The 13,009-nt window shown below is 44.8% G+C and overlaps 1 protein-coding gene across 2 annotated transcripts in view; it reads left to right on the top strand.

Moving 5' to 3' along the window:
* Glyr1 (glyoxylate reductase 1 homolog) overlaps positions 1–13,009 on the top strand; it is a 41,951-nt gene that overhangs the window by 6,464 nt on the left and 22,478 nt on the right. For both annotated transcript variants that reach the window (XM_008846550.2, XM_008846555.3), the window contains exons 4-6: positions 6,463–6,601; positions 6,953–7,195; positions 12,492–12,578. In XM_008846550.2, coding sequence (XP_008844772.2) covers positions 6,463–6,601; positions 6,953–7,195; positions 12,492–12,578 — 469 coding nt within the window. The remainder of the gene's footprint in view (positions 1–6,462; positions 6,602–6,952; positions 7,196–12,491; positions 12,579–13,009) is intronic.

The following is a 13,009-nucleotide window of genomic DNA, read 5'->3' as shown; positions in this document are numbered from 1 at the left end:
TATTAATATCTAATGATCCTAAAGCTTTAGACATGTACTTTTTCTCTCTTCCTTCTTTAATAAATTATGTTGGCATCCCACTATTACAAAGAGAGGACCATATCTAAGATAGAGCAAACCTGGATTTGTGTGGGGTATCTGAGTCACTACAGAAGGTGACTCTTCTAGAAAAATCTGATGTGGTTGATGATGAAGAGCATTCTGGATTGAACCATGTGAACATCACTTTTTCCTTATCACCTAGCACTGACCAACCCACTTTGTCTATATCCAATACTGTGTAATAGTTGGAGAGTTGAGCCAAGTATGTAATGAGGTCCAATATTCCAGATATTTGACTGACATAACCTGACTCTGGGCCAGGTCTGCATGGTAGATCTCCTGGAGAGCATCAGTTAGCTTCTCCTCCCCCAGCAGCAGGAGCAGCTCCTGTCCAAAGAGTAATTTCCTCAGTGGTTGATGACATGTCATGAATAAGCAGGTATTCAGTGGAATTGTAGAAACTGGTTGACAAAGAAGTGGTAGCCATTGCTTGATGTGGCGGCACAGCTGGAAAGCCTCATTTGGTACTTGAGAATGTTACCAAGTATCCTAGTTTGGATTCTCTTGCTGCAATAAACACCATGACCAAAAATAACTTGGGAAGGAAAGGATTTATTTCACTTTCATTTATTTGACTTCCAGGTCACAGACCAACTTTGAGGGAAGTCAAGCAAGGAAATCAAGCAGGAACAGTGGAGGAAAGCTCTTCATTGGCTTCTTCCCCTGTGGCTCATGCTCAGCTAGCTTTTTCTTTTTTAATATTTTATTTTTATTATTTTTATTTTTTGTGTTATAAGTATATTGCCTGGATGTACACATGTACACATGTCATGCAATGCCTGAGTCAGAAGAGGGCATCAGATTCTGCAAGAACAGCCATTGTTCTTAACCGCTGAACCAACTCTCGAGCCCCTCATTTAGCTTTCTTACACAACCTAGGACCACCTGCCTAGGGATGACAGTGCTCACAGTGGACTGGACCTCCCCACATTGGTCAATAATCAAGACAATTTCCTGTAGACATAGCCATAGGCTAGCTGGATCTAGGCAGTCCCTCTTCTCACGTGACTCTTGGTTTTGTGACATTAACAATGAAAACTAACCAGTCAATTTGATTTTTATTTGTTCTTGTTTTGAAACAGGGTCTCATGTAGCCCAAGCTGGCCTAGAACTCCTGATCCTCCTGCCTCTACCTCCCAAGTGTTGGTGTTATAGGAGTGCACAACACACCTGCCTTTGTTGTCTTTAAGATAATCTTTGCTTGAAATTTACTGAGACATTTTCCATATTTTCTTTGTGTGAAGTTGTACTTGTTTGTTTTCTGGTACCTCCATTTCTGAATTGCTTAAATTCGACCTATAATATTTCAGTCACCCGCAACCTTTTTCACTGATTTTAAAAAGGGAATAGGTGGGGCTAGAGAGATAGCTCAGCAGTTAAGAGTACTGGCTGCTCTTGCAGAAGACCTAGGTTGGGTTCCCAGCACCCACATGGTAGCTAACTATCTGTAACTCTAGTTCCAGGGTATCTGACCCCATCTTTTGTCCTCTGGGCATTGCATGCCACGAATGTCCTTACATACATCCAGAAATGTAACACAAGCATAAAAAATAAAAAACTTATTTCAAATGGGGGTGTGGGTTGCCAGGCATAGTGGTGCACACCTTTAATCCCAGCACTTGGGAGACAGAGACAGGTGGACCTCTGAGATAAGGCCAACTGGGTCTGCATAGCGAGTTCCAGGTTAGCTGGAGCTACAGGGAGACACTATCTCAAACAAAAAAGGTAGTGGGAGGAAGGTATATATAGAGTTTTATAACCACCATTCCTCACATTCAGATGGAGGACACCCTTATATTCTGACCCTGTTCTCAGCTTTGGACTTTCTAGTCCCATGTTCTCTCTCTTCGTGTCAGCCCCTTCCTGTCTACTGTCATGTGCCTCTACTTCAACACTCTAGTCCAGGTCATTGTGTCTAAGCAAAGGCTGAGACACATGTGTGAGGGTGTCATAGATCTTTAAGTATGGGAAGATTTTTTTTTTTTTTTTTGGTCTTTTTGAGACAGGGTCTCCCTGTAGCCCCAGCTGTCCTGGAACTCACTGTGTAGACCAGGCTGGCCTTGAATTCACAGAGATCCACCTGCCTCTGCCTCCCAAGTGCTGGGACTACAGGCGTGTACCACCATGCCCGGCATTATGGGAAGATTTTTAATGCTGTGTTTTGTTTTGTTTTGTTTTTTAATACATTTGAGTAAGTAATCTGAGAGTGGCTTAGTGGCAGGTCTGGCTTCCATTTGAAGAGTCTGTAGAAAGTATGACAGGACACAAAGGCACATTGGCCACTATGTGCCATTCCAGGTGTGATCACACCACAGTCTGAGGGAGCACCCTCTGATCACCCATAGTAGTCCATGGTCTGCATAGAAGCCTTTAGTATTGATTTGTGGTTTGGTTTGGTTTGGTTTAGTTTAGTTTTAATACTGAATATTAATGGTTCAGAATATAATGAAGCTGATAAGAGTGAAGTGGTTCCACTCTTTCTGTCCCTCAGCCATCCAGGTAGACTAGCTTCTTGAGGTGAGCTACCTGTGTATTCCTTTGCACAGCTGATAGCACACTACACACCTCTCTGCTTTTTCCTTTCAGCCAAATATGTGAAGGGATATCCTCAGGGACTGCCATTTAGTTTGTTTTCCAGGATTAACTCCCTGTACTTTTTTTTTTTGGAGACAGGGTCTTCTGTATCTGGCCTAGAACTCACTATGTAGACCAGGCTGGCCAAGAACATTCTTTAAAAGGCCAGCACAGGGCCGGGCATGGTGGCACACGTCTTTAATCCCAGCACTCAGGAGGCAGAGGCAGGTGGATCTCTGTGAGTTTGAGGCCAACCAGGTCTATATCATAGTTCCAGGCTAGCTGGAGCTTGGCAGGTCAAAAGCTGCTGCCTAGCTGCATGTTTCTGACTGCATAAGTCTCTTCTTAAGGCAGCGCACAACATGACAGTCGACTCATCTTAAAGTGAGAAAGAAAGAGAGAGAGGAAAGAAAGAAAGAAAGAAAAAGAAAACCAACAACAAAAGGCCAACACAAGGGCTGGGGAATTAGCTCAGTTGATAGAGTGCCTAGCTTGCACGAAGCCCTGGGTTCTATCCCTACTACAAATGGTGCTGTATACCTATAATCCTAGCATTTGGAAGGTAGAGGCAATAGAATCAGAGGTTCAAGGTCATCCGTGGTTACATATAGTGTTTGAAGCCAGCCTGGGCTACATGAGAGTTTGTATCAAAAAAAATTAAAATCTTACAGAGCCAGGCAGATCTCTGTGAGTTCAAGGCCAGCCTGGTCTGTATAGTTACTTTCAGTCCAGCTGTGGCTACAGGGAGACCCTGCCTCAAAAATAAAATAAAAATCTAAAATAATTAATTTGGATGGGGGTAGTTTCTCCCTGTAGCCTAAGCTGGCCTGGAACTTGCTGTATAGACCAGGCTGACCTTGATCTCGGAGAGATCTGCCTTGCCTCTGCCTCTGAGTACTGGAATCAAAGGCATGTGCCTTCATGCCTGGCTTTTTTTGTTTTGTTATGTTGAGTCAGGGTCTCCCTGTAATTCCAGCTAGCCTCCACTTACCAGGCTGGCCTCCATCTCACAAAGATCTACCTGCTCCACCTTAATTTTAAAAATTTAAAACCAACACAAAACAAATGCTGAAACCTTACCAGGCTAAGTGTTTTTAGCGTTTACTTCTTCACCCACTGATAAGTAGTCCACATATCCCCCTTCATATGGCTGGAGGGCATCATTTACCAAGCAACTCTTTATTGAGCACAGGTTTCATGCCAGCCTTGCTGGTGTGCCTTCAGAATTAAAGATGTACATTACTGAGGGTCCAGCTGAAAGGTACCACCTCTTTAAACAGATGGGGCTTTGTGGTATGATCGGTGAAGAGCACATTCTATTTCGATGGCCAGAGCAGTTCAAGTGAGGTTTGCTTTCCAGAGGTAATCCTTCTGGGCTCTAGTGAGCTAGCATTTTATTGACTTTTTCTGATGAGACAGGATGCCTCTCTGACAATAGGTCAATTTCCTAAGTAGATTAACATTTCTTGCTTTTATCCCCTTAAAGTTATATTTGTACTGTTGGTTCATTTAGGAAACCATTTGAAAATTTCAAAGATAGTTGTAGAGAGGAAAATTTCATTGTAGAATCTCAAATTCCTGTTCAGAAGGTAAGTTGAATTTTGACTGTATTCCTTCTTGTAGAAATCAGTAATCTGTTTTAAAACACTTCAACCAAAAAGTAGGGGTTGGCTTATTCTCATTTCCTCCATAGTTGTCCTTGCTTTTGCATTTTATCTGAATCAGAGGTTGATGTGAGACTTGAAGGGAGGTGACAGTGGTGGGAAGGAGTGAATGGGATTGTTGTCTCAAGTGTCTGACCTATAGCTAAGCTCCTTGACAGAGGGACAAAGGTGAATCCTGAGAACCATGGATCTTTAGGCTCCATCCCTGTCACTGAGTTGGATCTCAGAGCCAGACTGACAGTTGGTACTACAGGTTTGTTGCCTTTGCCTCTGCCATACAATCTGTATAAATACAGCAAGAGGTAAGGGGGTCCCTAGTTACACACCAGTCAGCAATACAAGGCTAAGACTTCTTTCCATGTGGCCTTCCTAAGGATTGGGCTCATGGCTTTCTTGTCATCTTGCAAACTATAGCTGACTACTGAAAAACATCTTGCTACATTTCTGTGCTTTGGACTATGTGTCAGAGACTAGCATCTGCATCCCCATGTGTCATTTGCCTTGGCCTTAGGGACATAGGTACCATGCTGGCCTTAGTTGGCTGCCTGAGATTTGCAGGCTGTGGTCCCAGGGCTCCACATTTGTTGTGACCCGTCCTCATAACTGCTGGCACAGCACTCAGTACAAGCAGCTGGAGGGAGGTTGAAAGCACTTTGGCTATTAGGAGTGAATATTCTCTGGCTTTCTCTTAGGAAAGAAACTCCTGTTACTACATACCCCAATTTCTATATCCTTAGCCTGACCCACTTTTTCTGAAGGTTATGCTGTAAGACCCTGTATTACAGGCAAAGACATATGTAAATTAATGGATACCTTGCCAAGACTGTAATGTATTCTTTTTTAACTTGGATTCCATAAGTCTGAATGTCATTTAGGGAAACCACAGAAAGCCAACCACAGCAGACTTGCTCAGGTTAGCACAATAGGCCAGATATTCTAGGATTGACAGCTTACTGCTTTTTTCACTTTAATGTTACACATTGACAGTTGAAATTAAGAATTAGAAAACAGAGTTCATTCTGCCCTTGTTCTCAAGAAGAATACCATTTTTAAAGCCTACTCTTGTGACTGCTGCCCTCATCCTAAACCATATGTTCTGTATGGTTTAGTAGCCATGGATACCATCATTTAAGAATACATGTAGGCTCAGTGGCCGCAAATATCTATAAGAACAGCAAATTTTAGAAAATGTTGCATTTGGGCTAGAGTACTGAGTTGGTAGAGTGATTGCCTAGCATGCATGAGGCTGTGGGTTCAATCCCCAGCACCACATAACAAGTGTTGGGAGATGGAAGCAGGATAATCAGGAGACATCTTCAATTACCTTTCTTTAGCCCTGGTCACATCCTGTCTCTAGATTATTAATCTAGATTGAAAATCTGGTTCAAATAGTTGACCAATCCATGAGTGGTAGGTAGTTCACTCCTGTAATCCCAGCATTCAGAAGGCAGAGATAGAATTGCTACAAATTCACAACCAACCTGGTTTGCGTGGTGAGTTCGGGACCAGAAAAAGCTAAGTAGTGAGAGCCTGTCTCAAAAAAGGAGGAAACAAAAAAAAAAATGGTTGACTAGCAACCATTGTTTCCTTGTGCAACAGTGTAGCTGTGTCTTTTTTTTTTTTTTTTTTTTTTTGTCTTTTTTGAGACAGGGTCTCCTTGTAGCCTCAGCTGTCCTGGAACTCACTATGTAGACCAGGCTGGCATCGAACTCACAAAGATCTGCCTGCCTCTGCCTCCCAAGTGCTGGGATTAAAGGCGTGCACTACCACACCCGGCTTGTTGCTGTGTTTTGTAACGCATACAGGGGCCCTGGGATTCTCTTTGCTCTCCATGCTGCACACTGAGGGCAACAGACTGCTACCTGAACAGGTAGCAGGTATGTATAGTTGGAAAATGTGTGGCACGGTGATCTCACATGAGGAATGTTCTGATCAGGGGTGGTTCTGCTTGACTTATTTCAAGAAAATGTACTTTAGGCTCAAGAGTTTGCGATACATAATTGGTGGTGTACATGACTATTTCAGAGCCCAGCTAAGGAAATGATGGTCACATCCTGCCCTGGTGAGATCTCAACATTTTGGCGGTATGAATGAGACCCTCTCTGTGTTTCTTTTCTGCTAGTGCTTGGATCAAAGTTGAACAGCTAAAGCCTTATCATGCTCATAAAGAGGAAATGATTAAGATCAACAAGGGCAAACGGTTCCAGCAAGCTGTGGATGCCGTTGAAGAGTTCCTCAGGAGAGCCAAAGGGAAAGACCAGGTAAGAGAGACTTGCAGTTCCCTAGCAGGTAAAATGTGTCCCAGACTCACTTCATTCCCATGACATGCCTAGCAAGAGAGTGATTGTGGTCTCAAACCCATGCTTGTGACTCACCTTTCTGAGGCACATTGCTTTTAGGAAGAGAAGAGCAGTCAGTGCTCTCAACTGCTGAGCCGTCTCTCTAGCCCCGGTTTTCTCTTTTTAAGCTGTTTCCCCAGGTGAGTGAGGAGCCTGGTAGGGTGACTCTGAGGACATTTCACAGAAGAGCTGAAAGCACTCTGTGGCCCATAGCAGTGTCAGTGGTGGCAACATCTGTTGTGGTAGTGATCATTATTATTATTGAACTTTCAGACATCATCCCACACTTCTGCTGATGACAAGAATCGGCGTAATTCCAGTGAGGAGAGAAGTAGGCCAAACTCAGGTGATGAAAAGCGCAAGCTTAGCCTGTCTGAAGGGAAGGTGAAGAAGAACATGGGAGAAGGAAAGAAGAGAGTGACTTCAGGCTCTGCAGAGAGAGGCTCCAAATGCTCTCTGAAAAGAGCCCAAGAGCAAAGTCCCCGGAAGCGGGGTCGGCCCCCAAAGGACGAGAAGGTTTGTTTACCACTATAGCTTCCTGGACTAGTGTCTTCTTTTTATGTAAAGTAGAGCCATGCTCTTAAAGTATGCTCCTCATCTAGTGGACATGGAGTCCTTGCCATGTACTACCCTAAAGAGTCCTGTTGACCAGGTGAGAGCAAGATGGTAAGCAGAGCAGGAGGTAGAGGCAGGAGAAGAGTCTCCTGAGCTGCACATGTGTACCAACCTGGCTGGGAGGAAGGCTAGTGAGAAGGGAAGGAGAACACTGCAGAGGTAAGGGTTCAGTCCATGTGAGGCACAGTGTTGACTAGATTGTCCCTGTGCAGGTAGAAGGTCAGGTGTCAAGCAAAGAGGTACAGGCAGATTGGCACCAGGTTGCAGAGGGCCACACAGTTTCCACAAGTCACTGGGACCCCAAGAAGCTATTCAAGCTTTGTGTTGAGATCACAGTGTATGCCAAGCTGGGCCTTAGTAATTACAAGGTTGGAAAGGGGGGCTTGTAGGCAAGTAGAAGGCCAAAGTCACTTGTACACCATGAGAGGGATAGCATGTCCTGAAAGGAGTGGGGAAGAGGTGTATCAGAGGAAACCCTCCTGTAATTTGGCAATTGGTTATATGGACAGTAAAAACAAAAGGGCAAGAAAGGTGGCTGCAAGCTTCACTCCTGGAAAAATAGTGCTGATGGCTTTCTTACATGCACAAGAGTCAGGACATGGAGCTGGCTCACAGAAGAGAGCTGGTTCTGTGGGGCTTTTGGAGAGTTAGGAGGAGGGGTTTGCTGTTGTCATTCTTTGCAAAACTGGGGTAAGAACTCAGGGCTTGATGCATGCTAGGCAAGCTATATATTCTGGCCCCTGGTTCTTTTTTGAATGTGATACATTTGAAGTATAGCCCAGACAGGACTGAAACTCTAGACTTGGAAGGCTATCTTGGGGGAAGGATGGTTCCATCCATGAGTCTGAATGAGCTTGTCTTGGAAAAGTTAGGAAGGGGTGCTCAAGGTTAGAGGCTGCACTGCAGAGACAGTGCATGGTCAGGGGTGGCAGAGTTGGAAATGCTGCCAGGTGAAATCAGGAGGGAATAGTATGTTTCTCACCTTCTTGCTTAACAAGGCTTGAGGCCAGCCTCAGAGAATTTCAGGAAATGGGTAGTCTGTGTGGTGTGAGGAGCACGCAGGGAGATATGCAGCAGGATAAAAGGAACAGAAGCCAGATGGCTAGCGAGAACAGTGGGTGTAAGGTCTTGATGAAACATAAGACACAGAGAAATGCTGGAGGTTCAGACACCCATGAGACAGGACAGGTGCAACTGAAGCTGCCTGGATGGAGGAAGAAAGGCTTGCAGTTGAAGAGCAGGAAGACTGAATGTTTCTGGGGGTGCCCCAGTCACACTCTCTGCAGGGTGCCTAGCCAATATTATCAGATCATCTGGTTTTCTTCAAGGGAAGCTGGAAATAAAGGTATTTGCGTGTAAAATGCCCTAATTTTAATTGTCAGAATCGGATTCACATTTTAGAAACACTATGGTTCTAAAAGGGTATCTTTGGTGAGGCTCAACCTATGAGCTCCCTCTGTGGGACGTCTGAATGGAGAAGGTCCTTCATACTGTCCTAAGGCTAAAAAGGTAGAGGGAGGAGTGCCCCCATGACCATGCCCAGGAGGTGGGGAGGTTCAGGGAATGCCAGCCTCAGTGATTAGGGAACTTTGCAAGGGATGTGACCTAATCTGAGCCATAAAAGATGTAATATAGTTTTCAAGTGTACTTCCTGGGGATCTGGAAGGAATCTGGAGCTGCTAGGTTTTATTCTATCTTCCAAATTCATACTGGCAGCTGGGCGTGGTAGCGCATGCCTTTAATCCCAGCTCTTGGGAGGCAGAGGCAGGTAGATCTCTGAGTTCAAGACCAGCCTGGTCTCCATTGTGAATTCCAGGCCAACTACAGGGAGACCCTGTTTCCAAAAACACTAAAAAAAAACGAAGTATAGTAGAGAAGTTAGGACAAAGGCCCTGAGTTATATATAACCTGTGCCTTGCTACAGCTTTGCGACTTTGACCTTTCCCTCCATTTCCTAGTCTGAACTTTGAGCTTTATAGGTTTGCTGTGAGAACTGAGTGAATCCACGAATAGAGTGCTGAGAACAATGCCTGCAGAGCACGGAGTATCTGATCCAACCCTTGCACAGGCTGTTTCTAGGATGGGAGCTGGGTATACAGTAAGAATAGGTGGAAGGTCACTTAAGTACAGCCCCCAGAGGCCCTTCCAAGCCTACTTCTATGTCAAGGAGTCTCTCCAGCTGCTAATGAGAAGCAGTCCACCCCTTAGGGCTGAATAGTAGTAACTTTTAACCAGATTTCAGCCTACGAGTTCTACCTGCTCTTGACTTCTGGAGAGTCGTTTCTAACCTTGCCTCAGAAGATGGAGCTTGGCCAGAGGTAGGGGGCAGGCAGAACCATTTGTGTTCAGTGCTTCAAGGTTGTGCCCTGGCAATAGAGTGGTGATGGATCTGACCTCATCTGCAGCTCACAGAGTACAGTTGTATATATTGCCATAATAGTTGTCATTTGTCTGACATGAGCACTAAGTAGCACAGGTTGTTAGCTTGGCAGAGCCCCAGGTGAGTACCATTCTTCTGCTCCCTTAAGATAACTGAACAGGCTGACCTTGATCTCAGAAGTGTTAAATGCTTGTCTGCAGGCAAGCAGTTTATGTCTAGACTTCCGTTAAGAGCTTACCTGGAGGCCTGCTCCCATGTCTGACTGGGCTCTCCTTTCCTGGTCCTAAGCTGAGAACTACAACTTTAGGCACAGATCGTCCCAACAGAAGTACGACCAAGTTTATGCTGTTCCTAAAATTTTTGTAATATATGTTTTCTTTATTATTTTTATTTTTTGTGCATGAGTGTATTGCCTGTGTGTATGTAAGTGCACCCATGTTGTGCAATGCCCAAGGAGGTCAGAAGAGAGAGTTACAGTTGGTTGTTAGCCGCCATGTGAGTGCTGAGAATCAAATTTGGGTCCTCAGCAAGAGCAGCCAGTGCTCAACCACTGAGCCATCTCTCTAGCCCACTACTCCTAAAATTTTGAACTCATACCAAGAAGAATGAATCAGAAATAGAGGGCCTTTTCTTCATTTTGAACTATGTGCTATGCTTTCTTTGCTCCCATTCTGTCATCCTTAGAGCTGCACTGTCCCTTACACACACGTCTCCATGTGGATGTAACTTGCACTGGATAAAATTTAAAATCACTAGCCTAGTGTTATGTGCTCTCTATTGACACTGTGACTAGAGACTTCTGTGTTAGCACAGATAGATACTGTATCTGCCATTACAGAACATTCTTTGGGGCAGCTCTACAGTAGTCTTGTCTTTCCCTTTATTAGACAGATGTTATTTTGCTGCTCCAACAGAAGCCAGATGTCTAGAGAGAAAGCCTAAGAACAGACATGGCCCCTCTCAGGAAAGAAATACTTATCCAATAAATACTTAGCTTCTGCTTCATGCTAGGCATGGTTCTCAACATGGGGTAGAGTGAACAAAATTGGCAAGGTTCCTGCCTTTCCTAGAATGTGCTTTTAAAAGCACCAGCCCTGAAGCCAAATTGCCAGAGTTTGAATTTTTCCTATATATGAGTATATTGCCGCATGTAGGTAGGTCCACCAATGTTGTGCAGTGCCTGCAGAAGTCAGAAGAGGATGTCAGATCTCCTAGAACTGAAGTTAACAGACGATTGTTAGCTTCCATGTGGGTGCTGGGAAACAAACCCAGGTCCTCTGCAAGAGCAAACCAGTGCTCTTAACTACTGAGCCACCTTTCCAGGCCCCAGAGTTTAAGTTTTTGATTTACCTTACTAACGGCTAGCTAGGTGTTCTTAGCCAAGGCTATTTGAGCTCTCTGCATCTCAGTTTTCTCTTCTATAAAAGGGAGATGATAGTAGTTTTCTTTTGTGAGTGATGAGGGTTGTGTGAGACCATATCTGTAAATTGGTGCTATGAGGTGCCTTTGCTGTCATTGTAGTCAGTGTCACTTTTGAATGGGGGAAGATATAGAGAAGTCAGGTAAAGTCACTCTGATGAAGGGAACCTTTTTGAAGTGCCCTGAAGTGAGCTTGGATTCCAAATAGATGTGTTGGAAGACCAGCCCTAACATGCAAAGGCCTTGAGGCAGGTACATGCTTGGAGTGCTTGGAATGGGAGACTGAAGTGCTGGTAGGCTACAGAATGGCCAAGAAGAGGAAGAATTGGGACTCAGGCAGAGATGAGCATGGAATAGGTACAGCCCTCCGTGAGGCTACTACAGCAAGCTTTACCTACACTGCTTAAGTGGGAAACTGGCTTTGGGTAGATTCATGATGAGGTCTGACTTGGGCTACTATGCAGAAACTAGACTGCACAGGTCCAAAGAGGGAACAGGAGATTCAGTTTGCAGTTTCTGACTGACAGTGACAGTGGTGTGGTGGCCAGAGCTTGGTATAAGTAGCAAGGGAAAGGGTGGCTATGCAGCAGCAGAACGGTGATCACTGCCCATGGAGGGGGTGGTCAGGAGGAGCTGGCACCCATCAGGAAGATGGGAGGAACAGTGTGTCAGGCGATGTAAAAGGTTTGTGGGCGCAATAGCATTCACCTGGTGACCCACCAAGGTGGGGAGGTATGAGGTAGTGCAATAGTGGAGTGGCCAGACTAGCTTTGTTCAGGGGAATGGGTCACAGGCTACGTAAATGATTTCTTTTTTAGTTTATGTGTATAGTGTTTTGCCTAAATGGATCTAAGTGCACCTGTGCATAGAATGCTCCTAGAAGCCAGAAGAGGGCATCAGATCCCCTGGAACTGGAGTTAGGGACAGTAGCTGCCATGTGGGTGCTGGGAACTGAAGCCCAGTCCTTTACAAGAGCAGCCAGTGCTTCTAACCACTAAGCCAACTCTCCGGCCACCACCACCCCCTTTTAAGACATGGTAGATTCCACTATGGTAGAAGCCATCACTATTTTCTTAGTGTTTATAAAGAATCATAAGGAATATTCCTATGACTTGTTGGCAGCACTGCAGACCATTGTTGAGATTTCCTAATTAACCACCATCCTTGTGACATTTAGGCACAGGAGCAGGTTTCATTATTACAAGATTGGAGAAGGCTCGCTTTCTGTTGACAAGAATTATTTAATCTTGTTTCTCCCAAGGGATGGTCACCAGAACCTTGCCCAGGGGATTGACTTGAACTTATATTTAAGCTGTGGCACTTGCTGGGGGCTTAGTTGAGAGTTAATGTGGCCAAAAGGGAAGCAAAGTGTCCTGATGCTCTGCCTCTCTCCTGTAGGACCTCACCATTCCTGAGTCTAGTACCGTGAAAGGGATGATGACTGGACCAATGGCTGCATTTAAATGGCAACCGACTGCAAGTGAGGTAAAGAATTTCTCTGGCACAAGGGATTAGCTAGCCACAACCTCAGAACAAGTGCAAGGTCAGAGAACAGGTTTCCTGCCCTTATGTGACCCCCTTTCCCTTTCCCCCTTTTTCTGGTTGTTTTGTTTTATTGGAAAGCAGTATGGAAGTCTAGGAGGAGAAAAGTGAAACCTTGCATCCTTGGGGTGAACACTGTTAAGTTTCAGGTTCCAGGCCATCTATCTACTCAGCCTCATGCTTGGGATTACAAGGCCACTGCCATTTTTGTTGCTGTGGTAGAGTTGTTTTTCACAGAAGTGGGATCATTATGCATATTTTTTTCTCTTTTTATTTATTGTAAATACCTTCTCATTGCCATAAATACCATTCTTTTTGCTGTTGTTGTTGTTGTTTAGTTGGTTTTCCCACCCCCACCCCACCCCTTTAGGGAA

The sequence above is a fragment of the Nannospalax galili genome, unplaced genomic scaffold (assembly GCF_000622305.1).
Source record: "Nannospalax galili isolate Female #2095 unplaced genomic scaffold, S.galili_v1.0 scaffold471, whole genome shotgun sequence".
NCBI classification, from domain to species: Eukaryota; Metazoa; Chordata; class Mammalia; order Rodentia; family Spalacidae; genus Nannospalax; species Nannospalax galili.
This window is presented reverse-complemented; position numbering and strand designations above follow the sequence as displayed.